The 14,889-nt window shown below is 46.6% G+C and overlaps 2 protein-coding genes across 2 annotated transcripts in view; one reads left to right on the forward strand and one right to left on the reverse strand.

The window, feature by feature from the left end:
* CRHR1 (corticotropin releasing hormone receptor 1) overlaps positions 1–8,998 on the reverse strand; it is a 60,723-nt gene extending 51,725 nt beyond the window's left edge. The window contains exons 1-2 of the mRNA XM_056864641.1: positions 8,948–8,998; positions 5,678–5,762 (exon numbers count right to left, since the gene is read on the reverse strand). Coding sequence (XP_056720619.1) covers positions 5,678–5,762; positions 8,948–8,998 — 136 coding nt within the window. The remainder of the gene's footprint in view (positions 1–5,677; positions 5,763–8,947) is intronic.
* PSMC5 (proteasome 26S subunit, ATPase 5) overlaps positions 1–14,889 on the forward strand; it is a 203,464-nt gene that overhangs the window by 130,524 nt on the left and 58,051 nt on the right. The window lies entirely within an intron of this gene.

Genomic DNA, 14,889 nt, shown 5'->3' on the forward strand with positions numbered 1-14,889 from the left:
TCCACCGCTCTTAACCACTACACCACACTGGCTCACCAGGGGTTTCCCAGCCTGGAACTGGTAACCCTTCCCCACCCCCCACCCCCCGCCACCTGCCAGTGGCCAGGGGGGACCTAGCAACCTTAGGTATTGTCAATACCACAATACCAATATCACAATATCACACTTTTTGATAGCAATGAGGATGCTGATAGCAAAATACTGGAAGCAGACTATTTTGCTTAACTATGAAATCTGGTTGCGAAAAATGTGGTTTGTTATGATCGTGGACAAAACCACAATGTTAAAACAGGATTGTAAGAAGAAGAATGCTCAGGACCTCTTTGCACAGTGCTGTTCTATGTTTGCAGAGTTCTGGAATAAGACTTTTCCTACAGAATCAGCAAAGAAGGAAGTTCTGAATTCATTGTAATGTTTTGATTGGTAATACTGGGAAATATATGTAAGTCATGGGGGGGTGGGAGAGGAGAAATGGCAATGAAAATCGGATAATGTTAAAACCCAAGTTTGCCCCAAGGCATGAAAACAGCAAACGGTGTGGATCATGGCTCTGTCTGACAGGTGCTATGATGTCAGAGCAGCTGAGCCAATGACGGCCAGAGGGCAGGACACTGGGACAGCAGATTGCATTTGCACAAGAAACAAAGACCCGTCATGAAGGACGGCCTGTTGCAGGCTCCGAGGGAATCAAAATAGCTGATCGGGTGTTACTGGTGTTAGGGACACTCGTGGCAAGGGTAAGAACAAAGCAAAGAGGACAAACAAGCAGTCAGAACAGAAGGGGGGGGCAAGCGGGCAGCGAAGGATAGTCCATGACATTCATAGACCATCACACTTGGGATGCTCTTTGTTCGTTGTAAATGCCTGCAAGATCCCAGAAAGAATAAGGACATCTCAAGAAGGGGTAGGGGGAGAGTTGGGACCAGGAATTGTGCCTGCAGCTCCCAGTACTGACAAGAATAATAACAGAATCCACATAACATAATTTGACAAAATAGCATGAAACCCAAATGCTGGTAAAAATGAAACACTGTTAAAGTTCAGGGGGGGAAAGTATAAGCAAATCATAAAATTGCTGCATGGATAAAATGCATACAGACCATGCTCGCTCTCCCCCACACCCCCAGTATAATTTGCTTCTCTTGAACCCTCCCCCCCCCCCATTCAGCTCTTTTTACCTTAAAAAACAAATCAAGCTGATAGTCCTCATAGGTCTACAGATAGGGTTGACAGGTCCCTCTTTGCCACTGGTGGGAGGTTTTGGAGGCAGAGCCTGAGGAGGGCTGGGTTTGGGGATGGGAGGGACTTCAATGCCAGAGAGTCCAATTGCCGAAACAGCCATTTTCTCCAGGTGAACTGATCTTTATTGGCTGGAGATCAGTTGTAATAGCGGGAGATCTCCAGCTATTACCTGGAGGTTACTAGAAAAAAGAACCAGTACAGCTCAATATATTCAACAATTTCTATTAAATACTAAGTGCATACATAAACAACAAACAAACAAAAAGTGATTACAAATGATGAACAAATTATATACAGGTAAGTCAACAAGCAATAAATTGCAATATAGGTAATACAAGCATACTAGCTATCTCCAAGGAACTAAGCGTCAGTCCAATATTCAAGGAAGGAAAGGAAATCTTCTAGTCCAAACGTGGACAGTTGCTCCAAGGTAGGTAGCAAGAAAAGTCCAAAAAAGGAAACGCTATTCCGGATATACTGTAGTGCTTTCTCTGTAGCATAGCTTCATCAGCCTCAATTGAAATAAAACCCACATATTAGGGAGGTTTAGAGTCTTGTTAGTCATCCATATCCCAAACAAAGTTGGAAAATAAAGTATGTAACTTTTTAAGATTTTAACTTTTGCAATTTTTAATATTAATTGTTTTTAGCTCCCACAAGGAATTGGGCTGCTAATATTTCAACGTCATCCTAGTAAATTGTAAACATTGCTAGAATGGTCTATCAGAGGATTTGAGATTTCTTTGGCACAGAGGTTTAGACCGCTCGCTCGGCTACATGGTAGCGACGACTGGCTGATGCAGTGAGATTCTCTTTGCCTGCCTAGCCTGAATGCCGATTACTCTCCTCCAGCTCCCAATTCTTCTTTCGCATGGCTTGAATCAGAATGCCTTTGTGCTGATGAGGTTTGAGAATCGCTGAATGTGATTCAATGACTAAGCAAACATAATGCACAGAATGGAGTAATGGAAGCACAGAAGGGTCCGTTCATCAGGCAGGTAATGATCTTGCAAGTTAATTAACAGAAATTAGCGCTGCCATTTGCACAGTGCCACACAGAAAACAGGGAAAGGAAGACCTCAGAATGTCAGAAAAGCGAAGGTACACAGTACCAGAGGTCAACAACAAGAATTCAAAGAAAACAGAAGGTTTTTACATGCCGAGTTTCCCTACCACTTAAGGAAGAATCAAACCAGCTTACAATCACCTTTCCTTCCCCTCCCCACAACAGACACCCTGTGAGGTAAGTGGGGCTGAGAGAGCTCTAAGAGCTGTGACCCGGTTCTCCAGATTAAAGTCCACAGTTCCATACCACTGATCTTAACCACTACACCACATTGGTTGGTTTTTATATGCTGATTTTCTCTAACTTTTAAGGAGAATCAAACCGGCTTACAATCACCTTCCCTTCCCCTCCCCACAACAGACACCCTGTGAAATAGGTGGGGCTGAGGGAGTGCAACTAGCCCAAGGTCACCCAGCTGGCTTCATGTGGAGGAGTGGGGAAACCAATCCAGTTCACCAGATTAGTGTCTGCCGCAGATGTGGAGGAGTGGGGAATCAAACTCGGTTCTCCAGATCAGAGTCCACCGCTCCAAACCACCGCTCTTAACCACTACACCACACTGGCTCTTTAGCAAAAAATGTGTATAGAATTCATGAAAAGTGGAATACAAAAATAAATGTATGTGTGTCACAATATGACAGATAATTACTTAGTGCCCCAATATATAATGCGTGAAAATACTTAACGATTATGTACAAAGTCACACATCAAGAAATAAATTCACAGCAAGTGATGATCCCAAACAAATATGCGCAGAGTCGCACAGCCAAATTACAAAGCATTCTTCAACACATACAAATGATTCTTCAATACAAATCTTCAATACAAAGACCGGAATGCCGGCTGATAGTTCCTGTTTCGATTTCTTCATCAGTCGACACGGCCCATAGCCACTGAAGCCAAAATGTTTCAGCAGAATCAAAATAGGAACAAGTCATGAATGAGAAGCATCCTGGTTCATGTCCTTGGGTCGATGAATGTTATGTGTTATGTGTATGTTGGTAAATGTGGGAGATGCCACTTGGAAATAAAGAGTAAAAGGAGCACCGTGCACTTATGGCGCTGATGGAAGAGGGTTTCAGCCAGTATTTCTGTATCTCGGTGCTGGTAGACATAAGACTAGGGGCTTAGCAGGAGCGTTAGGGATCTAACGCAGCCAGTAGCATCCTCTGCACCAGGGTCCGCCCAACCACAAGGCAAACCGAGGCAGTGCCTAGGGCACCAGATTTTGAGGGCTGCCAAAAAGGTTCAATCCCTAGCATCTCCAGTCAAGAGGGTCAGATAGTAGGTCATGTGTAAGATCTTCATCTGAGACCGTGGAGAGCTGCTCCCAATCAGAGTAGAGAAGAAGAAGATTTGGCTTTTAAACCCCAATTTTCTCTACCCTTAAGGAAAACCAAGTTGGTTTACAATCGCCTTCCCTTTCTCTCCCCACAACAGACACCTTGTGAGGTAGGTGGGGCTGAGAGAGTTCTGAGAGAACGGTGACTGGCCCAAAGTCACCCAGCAGGCTTCATGAGGAGGAGTGGGGAAACCAACCCAGTTCACCAGATAAGAGTCAGCCGCTCCTAACCACTATACCATGCTGGCTCTCTAACCATGACAGATCAAGGATCATGTACAGTATAAGGCTACTTCATGTGTTCAAGGAGCTCTAATAGTGAAGGACAGAGAGAAGCAAGGTGGAGTTCAGGCCTGAGGGGCAGCTGGTGAAGGGATTTTAGGAGCTGAGAAGAGCAGCTCATGGAACAGGTAGAGAGCAGCAGTTTTAGCCAACAGCTCCAGCAAAGCCCTGACCACCATCAAAACTAGTGGTTTTGGATGTGGCACTTGGATATCATGTTTTGGGAGGGGAGACTGGCCCTCCAATCCACATGAGTGACGGCCCCTCCTGCCAGTCCATCTATCCAATAGTCCCCTCTCCCAGAAAGAGGTTAGTGCTTCAGTGTTCACTCTACCAGCACTCTTGAGCACTGAGAGAGCAGTCGGTAAGGTTGGATTAGGGTCTGGAGCTCCGTTTAGTGAGCTGTTTAGAAATCCAATGGCCCCGGGCAGCTGGTTGGTCGGTGGTGCTGCCCCAGAGGCTAGGGTTGCCAACCTCCAGGTACTAGCTGGAGATCTCCTGTTATTGGACACATGAAGCTGCCTTATACTGAACCAGACCCCTGGTCCATCAAAGTCAGTATTGTCTACTCAGATGGGCAGTGGCTCCCAAGGGTATCAGGTAGAGGTCTTTCACATCACCTACTTGCCTAGTCCCTTTAACTGGAGATGCCAGGGATTGAACCTGGGACCTTCTGCATGCCAAGCAGAGGCTCTACCACTGAGCCACGGCCCCTCCCCAACTGATCTCCAGCTGATAAAGATCAGTTCACCTGGAGAAAATGGCCGCTTTAGCAATAGGACTCTATGGCATTGAAGTCCCTCCCCTCCCCTCCTCAGGCTCCGCCCCAAAAATCTCCAGGTATTTCCCAACCTGGAGCTGGCAACCCTACCAGAGGCTCAGGATTCATCCCTGATACGGCAGGATCCCCAAAGAGGCAGCCATGTCAAAATGGCCTCAGTGGCCACACTCTAACCCCGAGCATTTGCTTGCCACTTTCAAAGCTTGGGGGAAGCAAGAGAACCTCATACCTCATAAAATTTTATTGCGGTCTTTGACCAGTATAACAAGAGTTAATAAGAGTTCCAGATTTCGAACATCCTTAAAACAATGGATCAATATAATGGAAGAGTAGGGGTAGCAACTTGACCCTTTAAACTAGCATTATAAGTCTACAGCTTTACATCGGCTTTACTATTGTTTCCCCGAGTCTTACATATCCCGAGGCAAAATTTAGCAACTTGTCTGGATACCCAGTGATTTTTATTGGACAAAAGCATTTCCGATTTACTTTCATCGGATTTGCCAAGAAGTCCAACGAACACAGGCTGAAGATAATTTAATCTAGCCTCCTTGTGATGTGGGCATCTCAGAAATCATATGTTCAGTTGTTTCTACCTCCCCCTACGAGCATGAACACAATCTTTCTAAGACAGCATTTTAATGGGACTTTTGCTTTCCTTCCCCTTCCTGCCTCGAATGGCAGTAGGCAATGGAAAAGAGGATGGATGAAGGGACCGCTGGAGAGCCCAATGACAGCAGCAACTGCCCCAAAGTCTCAGAGAGACAGGCAGAGTCTCTGGGCCAGGGACTGGCAACTGACTGAAACGGGGCCAGCAGTCGCAATCGCTGGCATTAAAAGCCAGAGCGGTCCAAAGGACTCTGGATGTTTTCAACACTCGTTTCCTTGCCACGAGGGATAACCGTCCCTTGGGAAGGATGCCAGGGTACTCTGTCAGAAGTAAAGTGATGGGAAATACACTTACTGGTGCTGTCGTTGGTTGGAGAAAGGTTCTCGCAGCGCTCGTCCAGGGTAGAGGCTGCAGCCAGGTGGATCCAGAAGAAAACCGCCTGTGTGGAGATAAGAGGTGGATGCTTTGAAGCTGCTAGGGAGGAAATGGACGGCACCCCAGCGACCCTCCTGCAATGGATAATTTCAGGGCACGGCCAAAGGCCAAATTCTGAAGACCAGGTGGAGCTTCACAGTGGCTGGATTAAAGTAGCTTTCTACCTCACTCAAGCACACCCTTGGGAAATAGCTGGGAAGGAGCTGGAACTGGAGTTGCCAGGTCCCCCGGGCCAATAGACTCAAGGGTGGAGTCTATGGCATTGTACCCCACTGAGGTCCCTGTCCTCGCCAGGCCCCACCCCCAAATTTCTAGAAATTTCCCAGCCTAGATCTGGCAAAGCTACCCCCCCCATCCCCTTCTGGTGGCCAGGGGGACTGGGGAGACCTGGAGAGCCCGCGTGGTATAGTGGTTAAGAGTGATGGTTTGGAGCGGTGGACTCTGATCTGGAGAACCGGGTTTGATTCCCCACTCCTCCACATGAGTGGCAGAGGCTAATCTGGTGAACTGGATTTGTTTCCCCACCCCTACACATGAAGCCAGCTGGGTGACCTTGGGCTAGTCACAACTATCTCAGCCCCACCTACCTCAGAGGGTGTCTGTTGTGGGGAGGGGAAGGGAAGGTGATTGTAAGACTGTTTGATTCTTCCTTAAATGGTAGTGAAAGTCAGCATATAAAAACCGACTCTTCTTTTTAATTTTTCTTCTTCTTCCTCTTCTATGTAGGGGGCTCACAAGACCACCCCCACCTCCTTACAGTGCCACAGCTTCTGCCTGCCTGCCTTAGGCAGCGGCTGCATGAGCAAGGGGGCAGCAACTACGGCTCCCCTTCCTGCTTGCAGCCCTGCCACCTCTAGCTTTCAGGCTCCTGCTCCTCTATACCCACCCTCCTCCTCACTGGCCTGCCGGCAACACCTCTTGCAGCTCCCATTCCTCACTGTCTGCCTGCTTCCCAGTCTAGCTCCGGCTCCTCCTCCTCTTCCTTCTACCCTACACGCCTGGCTCAAGTATCAATGGGAGGCTGTTCCTCCCTTTTCAAAAATGGTGGCTGAGATCCTGGGTTATAGCATTTTTCTTTGTTCCAAGATCTTGGTTTTTCCCTGAAAATGTTATCTTTTGATATTTTTGGCAAACCTGGGGTGCCCCACAACTCCGTAGAAAAATGCCCCTGATCTGTACCTGCCCCCATTATCTGGGTTTTTTGATCCACACGGGGGCTAGGTTCAGAATGAGATCTATAATGAGTGATGTAGTAGTAGTAGTAGAAGAAGAAGAGTTGGTTTTTATATGCCGACTTTCTCTACCACTTAAGGAAGAATTACTATCACCTTCCCTTCCCGTCCCCACAACAGATGCCCTGTGAAGTAGGTGCGCCTGAGAGAGTGTGACTAGCCCAAGGTCACCCAGCTGGCTTCACGTGCAGGAGTGGGGAAACAAAGCCAGTTCACCAGATTAGCATCCGCTGCTCATGTGGAGGAGTAGGGAATCAAACCTGGTTCTCCAGATCAGAGTCCACCACTTCAAACCACCGCTCTTAACCACTACACCATGCTGTAGAGAAGTATGAGAGAGTAGCTAATTCAAGGTCACCCAGTTTGCTCCATGGAACTAATTTTTCCCCAGCTCAGGTCTACCACTTTGCCATACCGGCTTTCAATAATGAATATGAGCATTAACCTTTTCTACAAGGCAAAGTAGCCAAAGGTGGGAACTCTTATGTTCAGAGTGTGGATACTTTCTATTACTGTATGCTGGAGCCTAACAAAGAATGTCGGGACCTGCACAGCCCAATCTAGCCCTATCTCATCAGATCTGGGAAGCTAAGCAGGGTCAGCCCAATTAGCACTTGGATGGGAGACCACCAAGGAAGACAACGGTCGCTACGCAGAGGCAGGCAATGGCAAACCTCCTCTGTACACCTCTTGTCTTGAAAACCCTACGGGGTCGCCACAAGCCAGCTGTGACTTGACAGCACTTTCCATCCAACAGAGAATTGCTGGTCTCAGCTTTGCACCGCTTCCAGACCTCACTGAAGCACCTAGATGCCCAATACCAACAGACACCACGCCAAACTGAAAAATCTTTTCACTTTGACAGCACTTTCCATCATGAGAGGGAAGGCATCTTGGCCATCTTCTGGGCATGGAGTAGGGGTGACTGGGTGTGTAAGGGGGAGGTGGTTGGGAAAGTCCTGCATTGTGCAGGGGGGTGGACTAGATGACCCTGGTGGTCCCTTCCAACTCTGTGATTCTATGCGCTCCCTGTATTTTGACAGCACCCCGTATCTCCACGCATGGGATGAAGTGTGCTCTGGCTCATGAAAGCTTATGCTGGAATAAATTTTGTTAGTCTCTAAGGTGGCCTTCCGCTCTCATAAGAACAGCCATGCTGGATCAGACCAAGGCCCATCAAGTCCAGCAGTCTGTTCACAAAGTGGCCAACCAGGTGCCTCTAGGAAGCTCACAAGATGATTGCAGCAGCCTTGTCCTACCTGTCTTCCAAACCACCTAATATAATAGGCATGCTCCCCTGATCCTGGAGACTCCTGTTCTGATTCTGCTGACGCAGACTAATATGGCAACCAAACCGTATTTTAACATACACCCTGGCCTTTGGTATCATATGCAGAGTAACCCAGTCATATATATTACTCAGAGTAAGCCTCGAGGATACTGTGTCGTTTGAAAGCCAGATACCAAAATGCCCTCCTTCAAGGTAAGCGACACATCCTGCTGATGGCACAGATATTTCAGCGTCTGGGACAAGATCTGATTGCTGTCTCAGGAAGGGCCCTGACAGCTCTGGAGAAGGAAGATGGATGGCGCTGCCGTTTCAACAGAACTCGCCAGCAGTGTTTGCCCCTGCTCTTGTTGCAAGGTAATTGATCCAATTTATTGGGTAAATAATTCCACCAGTTGGAAGGGTTGTTTGGGGGTCTTTGTGTGCTGTTTGCGTGCATGTGTCTGGGAGAGAGAGGAGTGGGGGGGAAGAGAGAAAGAGTCATTTTGAGCTACGGAGGCAGGATTTATGAGATAAAGTTGTCGGGGCGCAAGAGTGCTGTCTTCTGATAACAAAATCTTTTCCTATAATCCCATATAGGTATGGAGTAGCTGTGGCTATTGAAGTAATGAAGACAAGATTAGGGATGCCATGAATTTTGCCACAAACATGCTCACCAGTCGAACTTACCGTGTCAATCAGATGCGAGCCAATCGCACGGTCTATGAACGAGTCTGACATTTGCCGAACAGGTTTGCATTGGCTATTTTCAAAACCACACCTACACGAAAATACTTCTGATCCAAATGGATCAGCAGCTGTTAATGTTGACAAACACCAAATGGTAGGAGGGTTTAAATTTTTTTTTAATTTATGTCTAATTTATATGATTTGTGACTAATTTAACCGTCTACTTAAACCATTTTCTATGGACTGGAGCGGTAGCACAGCAAGGAAAGCTGGGAGTAAAACTCAACTGGGCAGTGCAGGAATACGCATGCGCAAAAAGCCAGTGCTCCTGCACTGCAGTGCACTGCTAGGAAGAAATACATCAGAGCAATCTCCTGAACAGCCACAAATGGGTCGACAATCAGATGAACTGCCTGTGGAAAAACTGGCTACTAAATGTCAACCGGTGAACACATCATTAGTCAAACCAAGCGTCCCTAAACAAGATACTTAGAGGCTCTAGGGGTTTTATGTTTGTTTTACTGCTATCACAGCTCCAGTGGTGAGATCTGGCACTGAAAGCAGGTTCTAGGGTTAAGGTACAGCTTGTAAGACATCCTAGTCTTGGGGTCTTTCACAGTGATGTAAATCTTGTAGTGGTGCAGTGGTTAAGAGTGGTGGACTCTTGGTTGGTTTCCCCACTCCTCCACTTGAAGCCTGCTGGGTGACCTTGGGCTAGTCACAGTTCTGCTTTCAGCCCTACCTACCCCACAAGGTGTCTGTTGTGGGGAGAGGAAGAGAAGGTGATTGTAACCCGATTTGAGACTCCTTAAAGGTAGAGAATATAGGGGTATAAAAAGCTATTCTTCTTCTTCTTTGCCGTCAAGTCACAGCTGATATATGGCGACCCTTGGTGGGGGTTTTAAGGCAAGAGACATTTGGAGGTGGTCTGCCATTGCCCACCTCCGCGTCAAGGCCCTGGTATTTCTTGGAGGTCTCCCACTCAAATACTAGCCAGGCTCAGGGCTGAGAGTGTGTGACCCCAAGATCACCCAGCAAGCTTCCATGGCGTGAGTGGGGATTCGAACCTGGGGGGGGTATTTTCCCCCACATCCTAGTCTGACACCGTAACCACTACACCATGCTGCCTCTCAACATAAATCTACAACAGAAGAAAAACTATGGTGAGTTCAAGTTACTCCATCATCAAATCCCATTTACCTACCAGGCTCCTCTTCACCCGACTGGTGCTATTAGGGGATAATCATACCATTTTGAGCGAGCATACTCGACTACGTGATTATGGAGCAGTTAATTTCTTTGCAATCCCATTTGCGTACCGCATGAACTGTGTGGGAAGTCTGAAAAGTTACTCGCTTGTTAGAGTAATTGAGGAGAAAGATCAGGCTTTCTCCCTGAGAGGAGAGCTCTTCACTGATACATTTATTAATTAATTCTCATTCATAACAAACTTTCTTCAAATTGTATTTTTTTTTTACATTGCCTTTGCAGAAGGTGCCCTCTCCTCTTCTGAACAGAGATTAAATTTAAAACAGGTTTTTTTTAAAAAAAAGCAATCGGCATATTTAGCATAGGAAAACTGGAACATGTGTGGGAAATTATTAGTTCAGGGCAGTCCTTCAGCTGGGGACAAAGAGGTACAGGCATATAACAGGATTCCTTACACCTAACAAGTCATGGAAATTTTCTGTGGGATCTAACCCTATGTCTGCATGGCAAGTGGACCACCAGGCTGAACACAGCACAACAGTCACCTGGGGACTAAGGAAACATCATGCTTTTTCAATCCCACCTGGGACCCCACCCACAGGTAGATACTAGTCATGATGCATACCTATTCTCTCCAGGATCAGAGGAGCAGGCCTATTACATTAGGTGCTGTGGAACACAGGCAGAGTAGTCCCAAAGGCCAACCAGGTGCCTCTAGGAAGCCCACAAACAAGGCAACTGTAGCAGCACGCATAGGCTTGGAACAGCCCTGGGCTTTCGAGAGATAGCTTCACATTCACAAATTGTTTGCGCAGTTTCTGAGGCTGTGGATGGAAACAGGTAAACCACCTACATGAATGGTATGTGGCACCTCATAGGTTTTATGGCCTGCTGCACCTTTCGTGACCCGTTTTGGCCAGGAAAAGATTTCTCTCCCACCTAGGGTTGCCAGGTCCCTCTTTGCCACCGGCGGGAGATTTTTGGGGCAGAGCCTGAGGAGGGTGGGGTTTGGGGAAGGGAGGGACTTCAGTGCCATAGAGTTCAATTGCCAAAGTGGCCATTTTTCTCCAGGTGATCTGATCTCTATCGGCTGGAGATCAGTTGAATTAGCAGGAGATCTCCTGCTACTACCTGGCAGTTGGCAACCCTACTCCCACCACATGATCGTTCTCCTCCTTATTCTGCAAGAGACGAAACCACAGCAACAGACATGTATGCTAAAAAGCAAGTTGGTACTAGGAGCTGTACAGGACTTCAACTGAACCAAAGAATACCCAAGCCTAGTTCTAGAACTTATTTTGAATGCTATGGACTTATGCACTGAAAAGGAGAATGCATCTGAGCATACACAGATTGCATTTTCTTCAGTGATTAGTAATTACAGCTCCCCCCATCTGAGAATATTCAGCAAGCTGTTCCAAGCCTAGAAGCCCAATTCTTCCTCAGTTCTTCAAAAATCCAATGCACGCAGTTATACATCACCATCCATGATTTCTGGTTTCAAAAGAATACCATTTTCAAAATTAAAGTGCAATATGCTTCCCAAACAGGGTAAGGTACTGAATTCCTTCCACGTTAGGTAAGGATTCAAGTGGCTTCTTTGTTTTAATAACTTACCTGATCAAGGAAGCTTTGGATTGACTTACTTGTTGGGATATATAAACATGCATAAAAATACACTGGTCTGTTGATGATATTTGTTGTTGGTGGATATATTACCACATACTGTAAACATATAGCCATAATATAGTTGGCATAGTTTACAGCTGTATTCCTGTATTGAATTTCTCATCTGATGATATATATACAGAGGTGTCTTTTGTCTTCTTAACCTCCAGGTAATAGCTGGAGATCTCCTGCTATTACAACTGATCTCCAGCCGATAGAGATCAGTTCACCTGCAGAAAATGGTTGCTTTGGCAAAAGTCCCTCCCTTCCCCAAACCCTGCTCTCCTCAGGCTCCACCCCCAAAATCTCCCACCAGTGGCAAAGAAGGACTTGGCAACCCTAGAACACGTGCTCAGAATCTTTTGGTCCTTGTCAATCCCAGTCAATATCTTCGACTGAATCTAGGGCAAAGCCAGTGCCCCAATCCAGCTGTTGCTCTAAGAGCCTTGTGCATGTGGAAATGCAAACCCACAATGGATCCTGAAATCTGGAGTCAAAATGGGTGGGGCTGTGGCTCAGTGGTCAAGCATCTGCTTGGCATGCAGAAGGTCCCAGGTTTAATCCCCGGCATCTCCTGTTGAAGAGACTAGGCACGTAGGTGATGTGAAAGACCCTGGAGAGCCACTGCCGGTCTGAGTAGACAAAACTGACCTTAATGGACCAAGGGCTGATTCATAATAAGGCAGCTTCATGTGCTCAGATCCAAAGATCTCCCAGCTTGCACGATGCAACATCAGCTCTTCCAGACAGGAGGCAAAATTATACCTTCTCACAGATGTTTCAATGCAGGTGCAAAACTAGGGTTGCCAGGTCCCTCTTTGCCATCGGCAGGAGGTTTTTGGGGGCAGAACCTGAAGAGGACGGGGTTTGGGGAGGGACTTCAATGCCATAGAGTCCAACTGCGAAAGCGGCCATTTTCTCTGAGTGATCTAATCTCTATCGGCTGGAGATCAGTTTTAATAACAAGAGATCTCCAGCTACAACCTGGAGGTTGGCAATCCTAATCATTGGCTTTCGCTGGCAGGGAAATGCAGGACACATTTGGCAAGGGTTAAGTTCTCCTAAATGTTATCAGAGGGATACAAGAGCTCAATGTGTAGCCGATCTTTCAGAGCTCCTTCAGACTTACTACAACGCCTAATTTGACCCACCGAATGCACGCCAAAAGCTTACTTGGCTAATGACCGGCTTAAAAATCAATATGTGTCCCAGTACAGGTGATATTGCCAAGCCATTTAGGAAAACCAAGAGCGACTCTCAGCTACATGGCAGAGACAAACTGCTCATTGTGCCCGAAACCATATTCCAGGCATTGCCTAAGCCAAGCGATGCACACAGCTTGTTTAACAACAATGCCACTATAACTCCTGTTTTTCACAGGGTACAACTGTGATTAACAGCCCACATTTTAATCCTGCAATTAATTACACCAATTAAGACGTTCAGTCCTATTTCTAGGAGTCCTTTAGAAAAGAAGCACAAGGGGCCAGGGAAAACAAAGGCGAAGCAGCACCAACAGCCAGGCTTCCCGGTCTTAATTTTTCTATTAATCGCTTCAATGCACTATAATTTATTTATGCATTTATAAAGGGGCCCCAAACTAGCCTTGAAAAGATAAAGCTGTCCAGACATATAAATAATTAACCCACGAAACAGACACAAGGCTGCATCCGACCAGCTTTTCGGCAGGTGAAAATAAGGAGAGAATCCCCTTTGTCCACCTAAAAAAGCGGTGCTGACAATCATGGGAGTAGTATGGACAAAATCTAGGTTCAGTTCCCTGCATCTCAGGTCCCAGGTTCAATCCCCGGCATCTCCAGTTTAACAGGACTAGGCAAGCAGGTGATGTGAAAGACCTCAGCCTGAGACCCTGGAGAGCCGCTTCCGGACTGCGTAGACAATACTGATTTTGATGGACCAAGGGTCTGATTCAGTATAAGGCAGCTTCATGTGTTCATGTGAGAGGGGAACTGTAGTAAGGACAGAGATGCCAGCCTCTACGTGGGACCTGGGGATCCCCTAGAATTACAGCTTCTCTCCAGACTACAAAGATCTGTTCCCCTGGAGAAAATGAAGGCATTGGTGGATGGACTCCATGGCATTGTACCCCACTGAGGTCCCTGTCCTCCCCAGGCTCCACCCCCAAATCTCCAGGAGTTTCCCAACCTGGATCTGGTAACCCTACCCCCCACCCCCTAATGGTGGCCACAGAGGACCTGTCAACCCAACGTAAGAAGAAAAACTGGGTACAATTGAGCAAAATAAATAAATAAATCTGGCTGGATCCAAGCCATTGGCTTAAAGTTATTTAAACGTTTTAGCATCCCTTTGTGTCAGAAACCGAGATGGAACGGGCACTTCATGTTGTTAATCTAGGCTGCTTCCAGATGGAGACCCTTCTCTCTGTTGCTCTTGATGCTGTTGGGATTGCAGACGCATTCACAGTGGCAACAGAGTAATCACACAACAGGTTCCCCTGTACTTTTTAAACCTTAGTCCCCACAGTCGCCATTCCACCACCCCCAACACTGGAAGACGTTTTTAAATCAGGAATTGCTAGATAGCAGTAAAAAATGTAACTGTGTTATCTGCTAGTCCCCAACTTTCTTTTTTTAAAAGTCTCTAGGCCTTTTCATTGTGGAGTTATAAGATGAAATGAAACTCTACAATACAAATGGCTAGAGGCTTACTTTTTAAGAAAATGAAAGCTGGAAACTAAGAAGTTTTGGCAATAGATCATTATAATATTATGGTGTTATAGCAATCCAGCCATTCTTTATTTCTTTTTTAAATGCCCAAAGGCAGCTTTGCAGTGTGTGTGGGGAAAATAACAGCCAAAGAGGCTGAGACAAGGAAAATGGCACCAATGTGGGCAGGACCTGTGCAGAAATGTACACATTTCCATCCGTGTGGCACCCAAATGCGCTCTGACGGCACATCTTCCAGAAAGATCACAGCAAAGAGTGGGGTGGAGGGAAATAAAGAAGCAGGATGAATAGAGAATGGCGTCACATGGATGTTCCTGAAAACAGTTCTGCTGTGAGGAAACCAAGGAAGACCAAAAC

This window comes from Euleptes europaea, chromosome 18 (assembly GCF_029931775.1).
Source record: "Euleptes europaea isolate rEulEur1 chromosome 18, rEulEur1.hap1, whole genome shotgun sequence".
Lineage (NCBI taxonomy): Eukaryota > Metazoa > Chordata > Lepidosauria > Squamata > Sphaerodactylidae > Euleptes > Euleptes europaea.